General features: G+C 40.5%; 1 protein-coding gene across 3 annotated transcripts in view; it reads right to left on the reverse strand.

Moving 5' to 3' along the window:
* Positions 1–18,346, reverse strand: part of GAS2 (growth arrest specific 2) — an 89,990-nt gene extending 71,644 nt beyond the window's left edge. Inside the window, exons 1-3 of one of the 3 annotated variants that reach the window (XM_084520767.1) lie at positions 18,164–18,346; positions 8,315–8,476; positions 422–546 (exon numbers count right to left, since the gene is read on the reverse strand). In XM_084520767.1, the coding sequence (XP_084376893.1) occupies positions 422–546; positions 8,315–8,456 (267 nt within the window). In that variant the 5' untranslated portion in view covers positions 8,457–8,476; positions 18,164–18,346. Of the gene's footprint in view, positions 1–421; positions 547–8,314; positions 8,477–9,800; positions 9,883–18,010; positions 18,078–18,163 lie in introns of those variants that run through there. The other 2 variants (XM_084520768.1, XM_084520769.1) reach the window with 2 other exon arrangements.
* Positions 18,347–18,697: the final 351 nt, after the last annotated feature.

Genomic DNA, 18,697 nt, shown 5'->3' on the forward strand with positions numbered 1-18,697 from the left:
CACCACAGGACCTTTAAATTCTAGACACCAAAAGTAACTATAGAATTTTATTATTGGCCTCCCTAGAGCTGTTTATGGAGGAAACAGCACCTCCCTTGGCTACTTAATATACCCTTTGCAAATACATACAAGGATCACGTTTTCTCTATTAGCTACCATATCACACTGCTAGATGCCATTCAATGTCTTATTCTCCACATGTTAAAAGTCATTTTTGAGTACCTTCCTCTTGTAATTACTTTACTAATTACCAAAGAAGCATTCGTTTCCCCCAGTTTTACATTACCAACCATTATATCTCTGCCCATTTGCAGGAACTCCATAAATAAAAATTCTTAACTGCACAGAAAATTTCAGTACCAAAACAGTCAAAATATCTCAGATAATGATAATACATGCTAGAACATTTAATGACACTTACTTTACCAGGCTTGTTTGCCTCAAAGCTGTTTTCTTTAAATTTCTCCTGCAGGGTCTCAGCTAACCGACAAAGTAAGGCACCATTATCCAATTTCTCCATAAAGGTTTCTGCTGTTATTTCTCTACCTGAACAGCAAGCAGAAAGTTAGCATGGCAAAAAGTGTGCAATAGTATCAATTGCACTTATTAAAAAAAAAAAAAAAAAAAAAAAGGACATTCTAAATACATAGACAACAACTTGAAAAAACATGCTTTAACTGAATAACTTGCATTACATTCAATACTTAGTGAATAATCTCACTACTACCTCACCAGTACATATACAGCAAATTATTCAAAAATAACATGCTTTTGGGGGGAAGGTACGTTACCAGAAAATAATTCCAGCCTATAAGAAATCACATACAGCATTTTACCTAAGAAATTCCAGTGCTTTTAGCTGTCTTTTTTACCTGTGCAGCAGGCAGATGATTTACACCAGTATGTGTGGGTAGCTATAGCATAAGAATTGCTAACACTGTTACTGCAGATTATTTTGCAACAGAAGCAGCAAACTGTGCAAAGAAGGAAATGACAGTTTTCTTTAACGAGCCTTCAAGACTTGATCCTGCAAAAATGTGAGCAAATACTAGTGACTGCAAAGCCCCTTTGAAAAAACATTTTTCAGAAGAAATGTTAGATTCATTAAAAAAAAAAAAAAAAGAGAGAGAGAGAGAGAGAGAGAGATGACAAAGTTTCATGTCATGTATCTACTTGCCACACAAATTAAAACTTTCATCCAAAAGAACAGAACCAATAGTCTGATTTGATATTGCCATTCTGGCTGATAACATCAAAATATGCTGGCTGGAACAAAGCCAACTACCTTCCATGACTCTACCACTGCATCTTCCTGCAGGAGGAGATCCCGAGTGTCCCACAGAGAGACCTGCCTTCTGATGAGGCTGGACAGGCCAGTTGAAAAGGGAATTATTTGCTGCCTCAAACTAAACTCCCAGAATCACGACATCATTTTCAAATTAAATTATTTGTAATTCTTGTTGAAACTTTTCATATTTTTACTGGAAAAAATTGGCTTCTCTTTGGAGACTCTTTTGACCAGCAGCTGTCTTGTTCAGCATTCTTAACTTCTACCAATACCAAGAGAGAAACAAGGACTAATTATTGCTAATTATTGCTTTTCCCATTAAGACAGAACTTAGTTTTTGTTTGTTTGTTTGTTTGTTTGGGTGCACTTTTTTTTTTTTGTGTGTGTGTGTGATATCTTCCTCTGTAATTTGGAAACTGGAATAACACAATCAACTCATTTTTTTCATAGGATATTACACAGCAATCCCAAATAACGTTGTGAGACTGGTTCCCAAGCCCATTCACATCCACTTCTGCTACTCAAAACTGATTTTAAAAAAAAAAAAAAAAAAAAAAAAAAAAAAAAAAGTAGGTAGAAGTCTGCCCACTGCTGGTTATTTTTGCCACAGATTTTTGACCAGGAAGCAGCTGCCTGACCAAATCAGTTAATCAGTTTTATACTTTTCCAGTCAGTGTGGGAAAAATTATTTTCCATGAGATGTCTGGAAACTGAAAGCATTAGTCTGCTTAGAGCTGGTTCACAATGTTTTTGCCAAAAAAAAAAAAAAAAAAAAAAAAAGGAAAAAATAGGAAAGCTATGAAAAAGATTAAGTAGAAATAAAGCTTTTCTATACTTTTTCATTGAGAAGGGAAACCAAATACTCAAAAATAAAAATGAAATAGATAATTAAAAACTAATGTTATACCCTAACATACTGTGAGTACATTGTAATCTGATAATCAGTGTTCACTTACAACATTGAAGAGAGCAGTATTATAAAGCAATATCAGTAAAAAGGAAAGATTGTTTGTCTAGGCCCTTGCCTGAAAACTGTTAGATACTTCAGCATCCTTTGGACAAAAAAATGCCTAGTCTTTTCAGTTTGGTCAGTTAAAGAATAAAGATTAAGACAAAGATCTTTGCAGCAATTCATTCTCAGATACAACAGACTTACATTTCTGGTTACAGTTAAATCTGCTTTTTCAAATGCATTCCTCAGAAATATCTGTTTAATGTCAGTTGGTTCTATTTGTTTGTTTGTTTTTCCTCTCCCCTCCCTTAATTCCCTCTGCCATACAGCCTGCTTTATAGCTCCCATACACGGAAATTACTTCTCCAGGCAGAAGAGCAGTAGCAGCACTGCAAACATTGATCATGGTGGTAGCTTATGCGTAACTGACATGATTTTAGCAGTGCCTCCAATTCAGCTGAAGCTGGGTCTCAAACTGTAACAGGCCACAGATACAAAAATTGAGCATTTCAGCACCTCAAAAAACTTCATCGCCATTCTAGCTTCTGTTTTATTCCCATTTGCGCCATCAACATTTATGGCAAAAGGTATAAACCAATAGAAACCTGAAATTGAAATATTACCATGTTATAGGAACTGCTTTATTTTTAATGAAGTATTGGATTTTTTTTAATAGACTCATTTTCTCTTTTAAAAATCTATTTCAAACATTTTTAATCTCTGCAAGGTTTTACTTTTGTTTTGAAATGCACAATTACCTCTTGCATGGGTAAAAGAGAAATCACATCCTACCAATCTATTCTGTTTTATAATTTATAGATGCAATTTATAGATTTTACTGGTCAAGCCTTAAAAAACAAAACAAAACATAACAAAAACCATGACACTTAAACCTATTTAAAGCTATTTTCTCTTTAAACAGACACGGGAAAGATCTTCTATCTTCTGCTTATATTTAACAATATGTTTACACTATTTTTAATGCTGAATTGTATTAGCAGTTTGGTCACTGCATATTGTATGCTAAGCTGGAGTATTTTAGTTCTGTTCCCTTTTATGAAAGCTGAAAGAATGAGTTTTGCACTGAACATCTGTATCCAATGAAAAATATATTAGGTGTCAGCTTTCAATTCACTGTATTTTATGGCTCCAAGAGGTGGCATTTCTTTGCTAAAACAGACACTCTGACATATTTAACAGTTGAAATGTATTGATTCAAATGAGAGTAATGTTCATAGCCTGAGGAAAAAAACGGCTCTGTGTATTTGTATGGAAAAAACATTAAACTCCATTAAAAATGTATAACTCCCCCTATAATTACAAGAAAGCAGTTGCAATGTTTTTATAGAATGGTAATAACATTAAATATAATAAAAAACAACACTAGAAGTATGAAAAAAAAAAAAAAAAAAACAGGAATATGAAGTCTTTCTCAAACCTTACAAGCATTGCTTACCCTCTCTTACACTACACTGACCAGATACCCCTTAAAAAAGTAGTTCTTTTTCCTGAATGCCTATTGCTTGGGAACTGCGGGCAGCTATCTGCAAGGCCACCCAGCCCTGGGGTCTTCATACAAGCAGACTGGGAGGTCTGTGAAAGAATAACTGCAAAGAGCCCGTATCCTCACCCTCTTGGGCACATGCCCTGGGTAAAGCACTCCCTGTTGCTCCCCTTCCTCCCCAGACAACCAGAACCTTCAGAAAAAGGTGGAGGGACTCGAATATTAAAACAGAGGTATCAAAGTCTAGCTGCTTCCTCTATTCCGTCCCTGAATTGTTCCACACTCAGTTTAATTCCCACAATGCAAGACACTGGCTCCAGCCCAATAAGTAGCTGATAAACTATTTGAAGTGAAGATTGGAATGGTAAGTCAAAAGTAATAGTTTAGAAACAGAAACATCTCTGAAACATCTCAGTAGGAGGATGCTCTTGTACTGCACTGAGGTAGCAGTGGAAGTATTTCTCTTGACCCCTCTACTTGTGTGGCATTCATACCCAAGACAACAAAAAATTGAGAAAAACAATGGCCAATGATTTTATGCACATAAAAAAACTGCCTCTTTTCTGACGAGAAGGCCGTTGTGTATCCTAGAATAGCAGAGAGCAAGAGGAATAATGTTGATAGCCTTGACATTATTGTTTACTTGAAATGGGATATATAAACAACCCCAGTGGCATGCTGATACTAAAGAAAATTATAAAGTCTCTCAGCTACATAATTTACTCAGTGCCAGCAAAAACACTACATGTATCAGTGCCATGAATATCTCGATGTTCAGAGATATTCATTATTTCCCTGTATTTCCCACTGGCTTGAGCTGAACACACAGATGTTGAAAATAGAGGTACTGTTACAAAATCCTCTTAGACTGTAAGATAACTGAGCTGAAGGAGGTTTTGCTTAAAACTCAGAATCTAAGAAATACCATTTTCTTACAGAAGACTTCCAAGCCTTCATTCCCCAGACTTTATGCCTCCTTCCACACAGCTTTAAATTCCAAACCTGGTCTCAACTCAGTGCCTCTCCGACCTTCCTCACCTTACTATCGCTCTTCTCCAGGTCTACTCCATTTCCTTATCCAGGCAAGCAACTTTTACATGCCTCGTACACCACGCAATTTCTACAAGTCCAGTTCCTCATTATCTTACAATCTCCAGCTCCTTACCTATGAGTTTCTGAAGCCCAGAAGTTCTGATAGCTAGGGTCTCAGCACCGAAGCCCAGATATGTTCCCATAACCAGGGAATATCTTAAAGGCCTATTTTGTAGTTCCATGTTCTAAATGAAGCAGGATGGAATAAACAATGATATTGGAATCTCCTGCATCTGGTAAACAGGCCCCAGAAACAGGAAAAAAAGATCAGGGCTTTACACAATAGCCAAAGGGGAAACAGGGAAATTTGCACTTTATATCTGTCCTACACTATCAACTCATCATGAGGCCTGCTCATTCTGATGGAAACCTTTTCCCTCTCCAGATACCTAAGATAAAATGAGACAGTATTGCAGAATACAGAAGGCAGCAAACCCCTGTTGCCTTCAAATTGTCATTTTGCCTCCCTTAGAAGATGAGTGTGGCCCAATGGCTGTAATTCCCATGTGAAGCTCGCTCAAGGTGATACAGATTTCAGTGTCAGCAAGAGGATTCAACTAAACATGTATTATCTATCCAATTCAAAGTGCATCAGCAGTGAAAGCATCGTGCTTATTGTGCTTCATTCACTCTATACAAAATAAGGACATGGCTAAGGAGATGATCACACCTTGCAAGACAATACATCTCCTCAACTTTGGCACTGCAAAATCTCTCAGCTGAGCCACCAGAGAAAAGTGAGGCTATGAAACAGAACATCCATAGAACATCCAGCATGTAATCCCATTCCTGCCGCAACCCTGAGGCACCCCATTTTGCAAAGGCTATGACGTAAAACATCACAAATCAATCCCATTGGAAACATGGATTTCATCTGAGATGTCCCTCTCCTAGTCCCTGGAATGCAGGCAGGTAACATCTATTCAGCAATGTAGCTGTAACGACAAACTGTTCTTTCAAAAGCTTTGAGTTTCTCCAACATGAATCCAAAAATAAATAGTGAAATGTGTGCAAAAGTACTAAATACTACCCAGAAACAATCTCCATGCTAAACTACAGTAAAATGTCTAATGTCTCAGGGTTAAAATTCTTAGAAAGCTATTTTTCAGATTCATCATGTATCCCAGTCTTCCCGTTTGTCCCTCATATAAGGTCAAATTCTAGCTGTGATGTCTAATTTTTATGTAATTCGTATTATAAAGGTCAATATTCTTTTCATCTTTTCCAGTTTGCAATTTTGAACCCACACAAGGCTTTGCTGGTGCAAGATTAACTGCCACGTACACTGTGTAGGACGTATTTGCTGCTCCACAGAATGCCAAAAATGCCGTCAGTTGATCAAAGTACATCTAAGAGGTTCGTCCCTCTTCTTTACTAAATTACTTTGTAATATTTTTGAAAAATTCTACATTTATTTGAAAAGATTACTTGTCCTTGTTGATCCATAGTACAAATGAATGAACAAAATGTTATGAAACAAAATGTGAACAAACATGACAAAAATTAATTTAAGTACATCCTAATTTTTACTATAGTATAAACCGGGCAGTCATATTGTGCTGACATTTTAATGATAAAGTGACATAAAGATACTTAAATGTAGATGACACAAGTTAAAGCATATACCAAACTAGGGCATGAGTATACAGAACATTTTATCCTACAGCAATATGTGCATTTGTCCTTCCTCTCATGAAAGTTAACCACAATTATATAGTAATTAAACCAAATTTGAATTCTGGGTGAATATCTTTACATGAATATAATTACTTTAATTTAGTTACACTTAATTTATTTTCAGTGTGAATTTTAACTTAATTATTAATTTGAATAACAACGTCTACATAGGAATTCAAAGCACTTGAACAAATCACTGTAACTTAGTTCTTCAAAACAATCTCTGAGAAAAAAAAAGCTTGGATGTGAAAAGGTGTAGGGGAATGCATTAAGCAAATGAACTGTGTATGCTGCTTAATTAAAAGAAGGCTGAGCCCATTTCGTTATACAGTGCAGAGTTTGGTGTCCATATGAAAAATCAGATTTTTAATTACAGTTGGCATTTCAGAGCCTCCTGCTGGTTGCTACTTTCCTACTAAAAAAAAGTGACCTCATTCCTAAACTTGTCACTGGAAAAGCTCTGTTAGGAACTGCTAACAAACTTCTATTTGTTTTCGCGTGGCTCACTGTAACTTCATTGTTTAAAACATTTCAACAATACATTAAATCCTTGATAGAACGTGCTTCTACTGATTCAAAAAGCAGTCCTTTGGATTGCTGTCTTGTGGTAATTGGAACGAAAAGGCAGGATTTCTAGATTTTGCTCTGGCATTGCCTAACCAACTTAATATTTGAAACTCATTAATTTAAATGGAAGTACCACACTAAGATGTGATTTAAGGTGCCAATTTTACAGTTTTGAGTTCATAACTATTCCAACTCTAAAATAGGTATCAACTATCTACAAAATATTGTGGTCCTGAGTACATTCTGCTGACACCTAATTTTTCTACTATGCTTCTCAGAGCATAGCAGTATTGCCCTTCCTCTCAAAAAAGACAAACTGCAGCAATGCAGAACATGCAGAGGAAAGTCACTTTGTTATTGTAGGATATCACTGAAAGGGTACAGCTACAGCAGCTGCCAAGACAATACATTGCCTATATTCTCACCAGAGGAGACTCACACAGAAAATCCCCAATTTAAAAAAGCTCATCCAAATTTTCCTCCAAAATAAGATGAGCAAGGTTTTCAGGTAAACACCTCATCTAAAACAGTATTGCCTGATTTTTGAACAAGGGGAGGAACTGTTGCTGTGTTTCTCTTACTGTCATCTTGAGGATAAGGAATTTATTACAAAAATCAGCTATTTCCCTGATGTATTCCCTGTATATTCATGAGCAATATGCTTCTGCTTCACACAGCAGGAGGCAGAGCCAGAACCAGTAACTCCCCAGGTCCCAGCCATAACCTGGGGTCAAGCTCCTCTACACACAAGCTTCTGGAAGACTTTGCACACATTGCACTGGGCAGTAATTATCAATCACTAGACTACTTGGTCAGCAAAGAACTATTTAACAGGTTCTTCCATTCAAGACATCCAATACACCTATAGTTTGTACAAGGTCTCCCCATAAAATTATAAGATACACTTGATGGTAGTAAGTAGCACTGTCCAGCTTAATAGTATTAATGCAGAAAGCACATGCAAAGGAAAATTGAAAGGGAAATTTGAGGAAGAACAAACATGGAGGGAGTAAGAGTTCAATCATGCTGCTGTCAGAAACACTGTGGAGTGTTTCTCCGACTACTTATTAGCTTTTCTGACCATACTAACAAGTGCAGAAGGTGAAGATAGCTAGCTAATCAAAACCACCTTGATTTCTGAAATGCAAAGATGTCTGAAGATCTGCATTTTCAGCTGAGAGCGCATAGAGTTCTCTAACTGCCCAGTGATTACATTACTCTTATTGTATCTTACCCAGTAGGTTTGTGAGCCACAGGGCCAAATCCTCTTTCATCGGCAACAAGTTGGCCTCATGTCTACTGGCAAGCCACTGACTGTACTGATGCATATCAGAGAGGCCAGGCCCACGTGCCTTCGGGCTCAGAGCAGTGCACATTGCTTATCCACTTGTTGTACCTGTTGGATTGTCAAGAAGAAAAAAAAAATCCATTATACCAAATAAACTTTGACAGGTTCTCTTTTTAGAATTGTAGTAGACAACAATGTTAGCTATGATTGTAAGAAATCAGATGTCAGACAAACAGATGGGGATCTAACACATGAACACTTCAACTGAAGTCTTGTTTTGTTAATGGCTCGCGTTGCCACTGATTAAATCACATAGATAAACGTCTACTTCATTTGTACTCACCAAGCTACACATGTTGCCATCACAAAACCAAATATTCTGCAAGGAATGATTAAAATCAAATGAAAATAAACATTTCACACAACTCACTACGGTGCCTGATCCAATATCCATTCAAAACAAATGGAAAGCTTCAAAGATTGTTGGACCAGACCCAAAAAAAACATGTGAACAACTGAGTTACGCTACCGCAGCAAACTTACTAACAATTAACAAATGCAGTTACCAGGTGGGATCCACGTATTCCGCAGCTTTAGAATAACCAAAGAAAAAACACCACGTGGATTTACTGAATAACATTGTTTCTTCAGAAAGCAGCATGACAGCCAGTGCTGATCACCCACACTTCCCACTTCCACCATTTGCACAAAGACTCCTCTGCTTCAGTGACAACTTCTGGAAACTTTCGTTTCAGGTAAGACAATACGTCATGTGTTAAATATTAGTCAAGTGTTCAGACTCCTGCAGTGGCCAGGGATGTTAGGCCCACAGGACCTATATCCCTGTTCCTGAAGGACTAATTCTCCCATCTGTGGCATTCGTGTGCTAAGAAAGAAGGTTATTTTTTTTTCCTGAAAAGAAAATCAGACCTGAACCCTAATGCTTGCAGCAATGACTGGGATGCTTTCTTGCCTGGCAGGCAGTAGCCTACTGAAAACCTGGTTGCACCAACAAGGCCTTATGGAGGTTGAAAGATTATTAATGGGCTAGGGGGTAAAAGTCCTAAGAAATTGTTCTTTGCCTGTTGTCCCAGGTGACCCGTGCTAACTGTGGTTATATGTGGCAGCTGACTTCAGCTTATGAAGCATTGCAAACACTGTTTCTTTCTGTGCACTGCATACCTTTCAAGTCAGGTAAGAGGTAATAGTGACTTAAAAAAAAAAGTCCAATTTGTTATACTATTCCACTGTGGTCTGGAATAGCAAGAATACTTAAAATAAATTCTTTGCCAAAAGGAAAATGTTTACTGAATGTAAAAAGTAATTGCATTTCCATAAAACTGTGCTGTAACCTGCATTTCCAAATACATGAAAAGCTATTTGGGATATTTTAACATTTACATTAAAATACTCCAGCATTTTTAAACCATACCCTGGGTAACTAAACTTCTTGTTCACAAAAGCTTCTGCATAGCTCTTGATGAGAGCACCCAACCTCCCACTCTAAACCCTGAAACTTTAGTTGCCCTTGAAGTAGTTGGACACAGCTTTGACTATGACTCTACCTCTCACTGAAATCAGACGGTTTTCAGCTGGGAGGTAGGTGGGAGGGCGGGGGGGGGGGAGAAGGAGACAGAGATGGCAATAAAGCTTGTATTCCTGCATACAAATACCTATTTCTGAATTATCATTATATTTGATAGTTTTCTAACAAGAAAAATCCTTAAGTATCAAAATTCCTTTGGAAGCCAAGCATTTTAAGATAGACTAAAAATGTAAACGAAGCACAGCTCTGTTCTGTAAACTGACTTGTTACAAACATCAGCCTGAACTTGTGTTTTTCTGGTTGATTACATTCAAGTTATACCTGTTCATTTTGTTCAAGGGGAAAAAAAAAAAAAAAAAAAAAAGAATTAGGCAGTTGACTGCAAAAAGTTATCAGGAATGTCACTCACAAAATGGATTCCTTCTAACTAAATGATGCGAACAGCTTCGGACTTGTAATGACAATGTATTTAAAGTTGTTTGAAGTGACTTGGAACCACACAACTGATGCTTCAAATCACTGCTTCTCTTTGGACAGATGGAAATGGAAGCAAGACGGAAAACTAACACCACTTGTCTTCAAAGAGTATGTGGGAAAAATCAGGGATAAATACATGTACTTGTTACTTTCTTTGCAGACAAAAAGTAGTTTTAAAATAATTTGTGAATGATTTCTGGAGCCTATCAACTCCACTGATGAGGTGAGAAGCAGAATAGAAACTAGTTTGCTCTCTTTAATTGTCTTGGAAATTGCACCAGTTAAAATAATTAAAAAAAAAAAAAAAAAAAAAAAAAAAGTTTGTTTCATATACAATACACAAATAAAGCACAAGAAAAATGCATCTTTTTCATCTATTTCCCAGTTATACACCAACTATGTAGCTGAATATTTCGGAAACAAAGTCCTGCAATTTGTTTCTTTTGATAAATATACTGAAAAACACATATCCAGGACTTAGAAGTACCATTGTTCTACAGGAAAAAACTACACATTGCACCTCGTCACTCGAAATAATTTCATAAAGGCTTTGAGGAGATGGTTGGACTCGATGACCCTTGGATGTCCCTTCCAACCTACACTACATGTACGCTGCCCTTTAATATTTCAAGGATGCACACAGACATTTCATGGGGCACCCATTAGATGGCACACAGCTGGGCTGTGCTAACAGCAAAACCAGGGAGACAAAACCCTGTCCTTTCACCTCAAGAAAGCTGCACCTACATTTTCACTCCTAAGACCTTGTATGTGAAATGTGGAGTTAATTGATAACCACCATTATAATATGCCTCACAGACGGCCTGAATGCTGTAGTTGGCTTCCACCAACAAGGCAGGACTAATTCTAAAGTGGAAAAGTTGCTTTTTTTTTTTGTAATTGTTGTTACTGCTTCTTTGTTTAAAAAACAGAAAAAAGGGAGTGAAGTCTCCTGGACCAGCTACACAGAGATAATTTGGGTTTCCCTGTCAGTCTGTGAAACAAGTGCTGCAGTCTGTTTATGCTTCAGTTTGTTCTCTGGGGAAACGCAGAACACAGAATTGACAGATCTGAGATGTTATTTGAGTTCAGGCCTAAAATCTCGAAATACACTTCATACTGACCTCTCTTGTCTTACAAAACTCAGCAACCAGGCTGAATGAAATTCAGGAAACTTGGGCCTCAGTGCAGGAAGGAAAATGGGAGAATAAAGAGCTCTGACTTTGGAGGATAAATAGGTATTTGAGTCTGGTAATAACCTTACTAGTAAGAAGAGCCAAGATCCAGAACAAGAATGGTGCTCTGAGTTTAAGGTGGTTTTAACAGGACACAGGGTCACGGAATGGGACAAGTTGGAAAGATGAAGAAAGACAAGAGCTATAAACTGAATGATTTGGTCATCTCTACACTGGGATTAGGTCTGCTTGAAATAGTAGCCCTGAATTAACCATAGTTACTGAAAGGATATGGGTTAATTTGCAGAGCTGACATATAAAGTTCAGACAGCAGAAAGAGAAAGTCAGTACTTACGAAAACTCTCCACAGAAAAGAACCCTGAAGAATCGCAGATGAACCATGTAGAATCCAACTTTATCTCTAAGTTTAAGTTCATGTCGGAGAAGATTTCTTCTTCTTCCCCACTACTTCCCCACCACTGCCACTTCTCTGCAAGCCTGCACTACACCTCAGTAAAATATTTCCTTGCTAGAATCAAAGCAAGAAAGTCCTACCTCAGATGTTTAAAATAAAAATCAGCCTTCAAGGAACAGAGCAAAATTACTCCTGTAGCACCTGTAGCTCCTATCACAAATTCTACAAGAGACAGCTGTGGTACAGCTATCAAATTGTGACAGAAGCTATAAACTCCTAAATATTCTTTATGTGAACACTGACTGCTACTGAACCTCTAAGTTTAACTCAAGCCTCCACAATATTTCAGTACTGAAGCACCTACACTCCATCAGTGAAGTACCTACACTTCAGCCTAGAAAAGAAAACATTCTGGGGAGACCTTACAGTAACCTACCAGTACTTAAAAGGGGCCTACAAGAAAGATGGGGAGAGACTCTTTATCAGGAAGCTTAGCAACAGGAGAAGGAAGAATGGCTTTAAACTAAGGGTATGTTAGGTTAGATGTTACAAAGAAATTCTTCACTCTCAGAGCAGTGAGGCACTTGCACAGGCTGCCCAGAGAAGCTGTGGCTGCCCCATCCCTGGAGGTGTTCAAGGCCAGGTTGGATAGGGCTTTGGGCAACCTGAGCTGGTGGGAGGTGTCCCTGCCCATGGAAGGGGGTTGGAACCAGGTGGTCTTTCTGATCCCTTGAAACCCAAAGCATTCTAAAGAATGCTTCTAGAATTCTTCCAAAGAATTCTATGATTCTACACCATCATCTCACTGCTTTAAGATGTATTAAGATATTTACTTTTTGGTGAGGCAGCGAAAACTGTCATGACAATATAGCATTGACGGTATCAGTAAGAGAGATTACCTAACTTGCCACAGAGGTAAACAGTAGCATTCAAGGATACATGGCTACAGCTGAGGAGGCGATCTGCTTTGGCTCCAACAACTATTTCATCCTTTCCTTTTGGCAGACACAAGGTATGAACAAAGTAGCCAAAAAATATTGTTTTTCCCTATCTCACTACTTCCTAACAGCAACATCAAATCAACATATATACAGTTCTTTAAAACTAGCCAACACAAACATGTCAAATATCTCATTTTGTATGTTACACTTCTCTATGAACTGTTGAAGCTGACATGAGATATGCCTAAGTATTTTTAAAACTTGCCTCTAAATGCTTTGCTCCTCAAAAAGCAATTTCTTCCCCCTATTCTGAAGGCAAAGTAGGAAAGGTCTTAAACTACTTTTCATTCTGTTTTGTTACAGGTCATATTTATGCAGCACAGCCTTTTTCTTTCTTTTTCCTTTTTTTTTTTTTTTCCAACCTCTGTCAATAAGAAGAAAACATCTCAAATTCTCAGACCTATTGTCTAGCTGAAGAATTCAATGTGGGATAGTTTACAGTACACCCAGTGTCTTGTAACAGATTGAACACACTGAAAGGTTATATTTCTCTCTGCTTGCTTCTACTAAACAGTGAAGTTTTTATTTTGCTTTACAGTAGCACATTTAGTTTTCTGTGTATTGTAGCTCTCTGCTTGTATTTTGCCAGCAGTGTAACTTACACTATCTGCTGATTGTTGTTAGTGATCATCAGATGAAAGCAAAGAGAATCAAACAAGTAATCTTCTGTAATTCCACTGGCTTTTGTTGGGGTTAACCAGTAGAATAAAAAGATTCAAGAATAATGCACTCTGTATTTAAAACACACAGGAGTCAAAAATTGTTTAATGCAGAAAGTAAGACTGGCCACACAATTAAGTGCCCACAGTTGCATATCCCTGGATTCAATTCCATTTCTGATTCCAACCACCTTCCTTTATGAGCAAGTTTTCATAACACTACTCTTCTAACAAATTGGAGCATTATCAGAATGAAAAGATTGTTTACTCTGCATTGTAAGAAGTGTGTATAAGTGTAGGTGCACGCATATATATGCACATGTGAAAAAAATACACATGCTCCAGCCTGTGAATTCATCAGGCAAATCAGTAACTTGTTACTCCCAACTACCCACCTAGCACATATACATAATGGTTTATACAGAGAACCTGCTGGCTTTGCAGTGCTCTCTGTTAGATGAGTTTCGCTGTTGCTTCAGCCTTGTCCCTAATTACGACACGTGCATTTAGGTCTCAGTAAACAAAAGGAGGATTGAACCACTCCTTTTTACTTGCTGCATGATACTGTCCTGCCGGGTCAGGGACAAAGTCTTTCTGAGTCCCTTCCTCTTTATACTTTGTTTTAAGAACTAGTATAGAAATGAAATATCTAGCAAAACAAGTCTATTTCTTTGTATTCAGTTAGAAAAGTATAAAAAGATGTTAAAATTGGATAGGAAGGAAAAAATCCTAAAGCAAATACAGAACTGTGTTGAGATGTATCAGATCATCTCTTATGCAAAGGTATGATGTATCCTTTGTACTACACCAGCTTGATCTAAGCTGCATCACAGACCTGTTGCTTGAGTGTACAACAGGGATGTGTTCGGGCTCTCTAGCCTAGCAGGCAGGACATTGGACTGGCTCCTTTCAGTTGGCAGCCAGAACAGAATTAGCCAGGAGGGAAGATTTGTGCACATGCCAGTTCAGTGGCCTACTCACTCTACAAAGCTGGAACAGAAGATGGCATAACTCAGTCTTGGAACCCAGTGTCCAAGGCAATTTCCTCAAGCTTTCACAGAAGTAAATACTTAGGCTTTAAGCTTGTGAAATGATGTTTCCCCTACTATGGTAGGAGGAAGCGTGTTAGCTATCTAGTCATAGAAGAGAAAATACCATGCATTCAACCGTGCAATAGCTTCACTGTCAGTGGTAGAGAGAGCAGACAGCAGCTTAGACGAGAGCAGCAAAAGTTTTCTCTGAAGGAACTGGAACTTGAACACTAGACTGCGCATTGGCTTTGACAGAGGGGTATCGGCTATAACTGCAGACAATCTCCTGCTGTCTTAGAGAGAAGGTAATGCTATTGGAAAGCAGCCATCCTGGAAAGAGAGGAGACAGAGGATCAAAAGCCAGAACAGAGCTCATGAGTATCTGGCAAGGGTCTCTGCTGGATCTCCCTGCTAGTCCTAATCACCTCAAGCAGATGGAAAAGAACAGAACTTTTGAAACTGTACTAGAGTTTAAGTGGACTGTGTGAAGCAGTCGCTTACTGTAAGCTGGGTGCAAAAGAAGCTTAAATAAAAGATCCCACATTCATAAATAAAGTTGCAGCAACAAAACACACTTTTGTGTGAGCAGAAGTGATGCTGCCCACAAAGTGGGATTCATACTTGCAGTCGCCCCTGTCTCAGCAGCAAGTGCCACTCACACATACAGCATGCCTAAGCATAAGCACGCTCACTGATTTTTATCTTCCTACCTTGGTGTTGACATATTTTTCAGATTTGGACAGAATAATATAAATCCACAAACTAAAGACTGCTTTTTGTTTTTTTCCACATCCTCAACCATATACATATGTGTGCACACACTTGTGTATGCAGAAGCTGAGGGTGGGGGGAGAAGATGCGAATGCCTTCCTTAGAAAGCCACAGGGTAACTAACAACTTCTGTAATTTATGTTTTTGGTGTCAGGAAACTTCTTAATGGTGAGATCTGCTAGACAGTGGCATAACTTGAAGTCAAGTTGTGAAAGCTCCCCTACTTGAAATACTTCAAATAGACTAAACGAAGCCATAGGACTATGAGCAGAGACCCATCACTCACTGGTCAATGTGAAACAGGCAATTTTTGTCACCTGCAGTTTTCAGCTTAGTGCAGAACAGTTATCTCTTTCCTTCTGTCATTCTACATGTGTAAAAACAAACACAGTCACTTTTAAAGTTATGATTCTGCCACTATCTCTCATAGCTCCTCTTCAAAAGCTAGTACAGAGCCTTCCCTTCTGTAAGGCACGACAGGTCATTCTTATCTGCATCATCTTAAATGTGTATATATGTAATCTTAGTTTTCTCAGTACCATAAACAAGAAGATAAAACATAGGCTCACAGATGCAGCAAGCATATTTTTAAAAGGAAATTCAATTTTTCTAGTTATTTTATTATCCTTATAAACTATACCACAACCAATTTAGCCCAAGGTTTCTGGAGCTTTACCAGATTGACTTGGAGCATACTGTACGTGTTCGGGGGGAGGGGCACCGGAGGGGAACCACCATCTGAAACTCATTAATCAATTAGAATTTTTAAGGGCTTACATCAAAATGTGATCTACACTGATAAAGTAAACTTTAATCACAAGAAGCCTTTGTCCTTTCCTTTATGAATATACTCGCTACAAACGCGCGCAGCGCTTGGAGCGGAGGATGCAGAACCTGGCAGAAGCAGTGCGCTGATACTTTAGACCTGTAAGGCCCTTGGTCTGAGGCCAGACCAAAATGAAGTTAACCACACAAAAATCTGAGCTAATCATTGAAAGCCTAGACATTTCCAGGACTATGCCTGGTAGAAACAATTTTGTTGCCTTGATAACGTCTCCTCTTCCAAAAGGAAAGCAACGAGTCCTTCTCACATAGACCAAAACAAAACCTGAGGAATGTTCAATATCTCCCTGCTCATAAAATTACAACTTCTGGAAACCAAGCTGGTTGTAACACAGTCCAAAAACTTTCAAGTTGACTTCTCTTTGCCTGGCTCTTACCACATGTTTTTCTGCTTATCTAAGCAAAATAGCCATTAAAAATTAGTACAAAAGAAGTTTCCATCTCCACCTGAGATCTCAACTAGAAAAGGAAGTATTTCCAGACAGGCACATACACACACACCTGGCATAAGCACATCTCACAGGGAGTGGAAGCGCATCTCTTGCTACAGGCACACTATGCAGACAGAGTTACAAACCAACGCTCATCTACATTGCATTTAATTATGAAGGTCCATTTCCCCGTTGTGTCCTGAAATTAGTGTCAGGCTTCCACCGAGAGGTTTCAAGTGGAGCGAGAAAGGTACTTCAGGCAGTAAGCGTGCTGCTTGAAATAAGACCACGGGCAAAAAGAAAAATAAAGGAACCAAGTGAGTCAGTGAGAGCTGCGAGCTTGGGGACAGCACTGAGTCTTCTTCACCTCACTTCCTTCACGGTTTGGGTTGGCTGTGGTTCCAACCAGGGTACCGCACTCCAGTGGCGATCAGGTGGCCTATGGAACCCCACCATATCAATTCTGGAGCGCCGGCTCCTTTCCTATTAAATCGCAACGCACACCACAAAACCGCCACCAACCCACGACACCTGGCACGGCACCTACCCCGCGGGGAAGCAACCGGTCGGGATTTAACACACGCGGCAGCGCAGACAGACTCTGGGTTGGTTGCTTTTCATTTCCAAGTCACGTCACAGGCGTGCAGGAGCTGCACGGGGAGCCCGCGGCGCATCCTCCCCGGTGCCCCGGGAGCCGGCCCTGGTGCCCCCGCCGGAGAGACGGGGCTCGGCGGGGCGCACCGCTGCAGCAGCATCCTCCCGGCGAGGCTTTGGGGTCGCCCTAAGAGCTGACCCCGGAGCCCGAGGGAGGCGGCGGGCACAGCCGGCTCCCGCAGCCCTTCCCATGCGCTTCCCCCCAGCTCCACCACCGTGCCAGACGAGTGTCCCCGTCCCTTCCCCAGCAGCCCGAGAGCCCGGGGGGGGACCCGACCCCTCGCCCGCGCTCACCCGCCGCGGAGCCCGGCTCGGCGCTGGGCTGCGATCGTTCCTCGGCGGGGCCCCTCGGCGGCGCGGCTGAGCTAATGCCTTGGCCATCGGCGCCGCTCCCGGCTCTGCCCCTCGGGGGCAGGACCAAGCGCGGCCGCCGCGGGGTGCCCGGGGGCGGCCCCGGCAGCGAGCCCCGGCCGCGGGGTTTCGGGCGAGCCCCGCCGCGCCCCCAAGCCGCTTGCCAAGCCCGGGAACCCCGAGAGCGGGAGGGGAGGACCCCTAAACCCCCAGCTGGCCGCGGGGAAGGAGGCTGCAACAGCAGCAGCAGCAGCCGCTCTCCTTCCTTCCCTCCCTCCCGCAGCTCACCTTCCCGCGGCGCTCCCCGTTCTCTAACCGCGGAGGCAGGGGCCAAGCTCCCGGAGCGCCCCCGGGCTACCAGAGCCGGGGCAGAGACCCCGCGGGGCGGGCACGGCTCCCCCCAGCCCCCGGAGCCCCCCGGAGCCCTCCCCGTGCCCCGACCTGCGCAGCCCGGCAGCAGCCGCCCGCCGCTCCTCATGCTCCTGTCCGCTCAGCCCGGGCTCCTTCCTCTCTCGGGGAAAGCCGCCTTTTTCGTATTTTTTTTTCCTTTTTTTTTTTTTTTTTTCTTCCCTCCTCAGAACCCGATTTCCTATATTTCAGCAGTCCGCGCAGCCTGAACGGAAGTTAAATACTTACTTTTTTTCAGAGGGACGGCAAAGGCAGTTGACACTGATTTACCCTTGAAATGCTGAGATATTGTATTACAGCCCTTGGCAGCGAGTCACTGCCGGGGTCCATTTCTCTTTTATTATTATTACTCCCTTTCCAAGACTCTTGATTGTGGAAAAGAAAAAAGGAGAGAGAGGGAGAGAGAAAGGAAGTCATCCTACCTAAGTAAAAACTCTCTTTTTCATTAATTCAGATAGTTGTTTCTGGAACTTTTAAGTACTTAAGAGCACCTCTTTTGATTGTCACGTTTCAATTTTTCTTTTTTTTTCTTCTTCCCCTCTGGCTAACGGAGCAGAATTTCAGCTT

The sequence above is a fragment of the Aythya ferina genome (genome assembly GCF_964211825.1).
Source record: "Aythya ferina genome assembly, chromosome: 5".
Taxonomy (NCBI): Eukaryota; Metazoa; Chordata; class Aves; order Anseriformes; family Anatidae; genus Aythya; species Aythya ferina.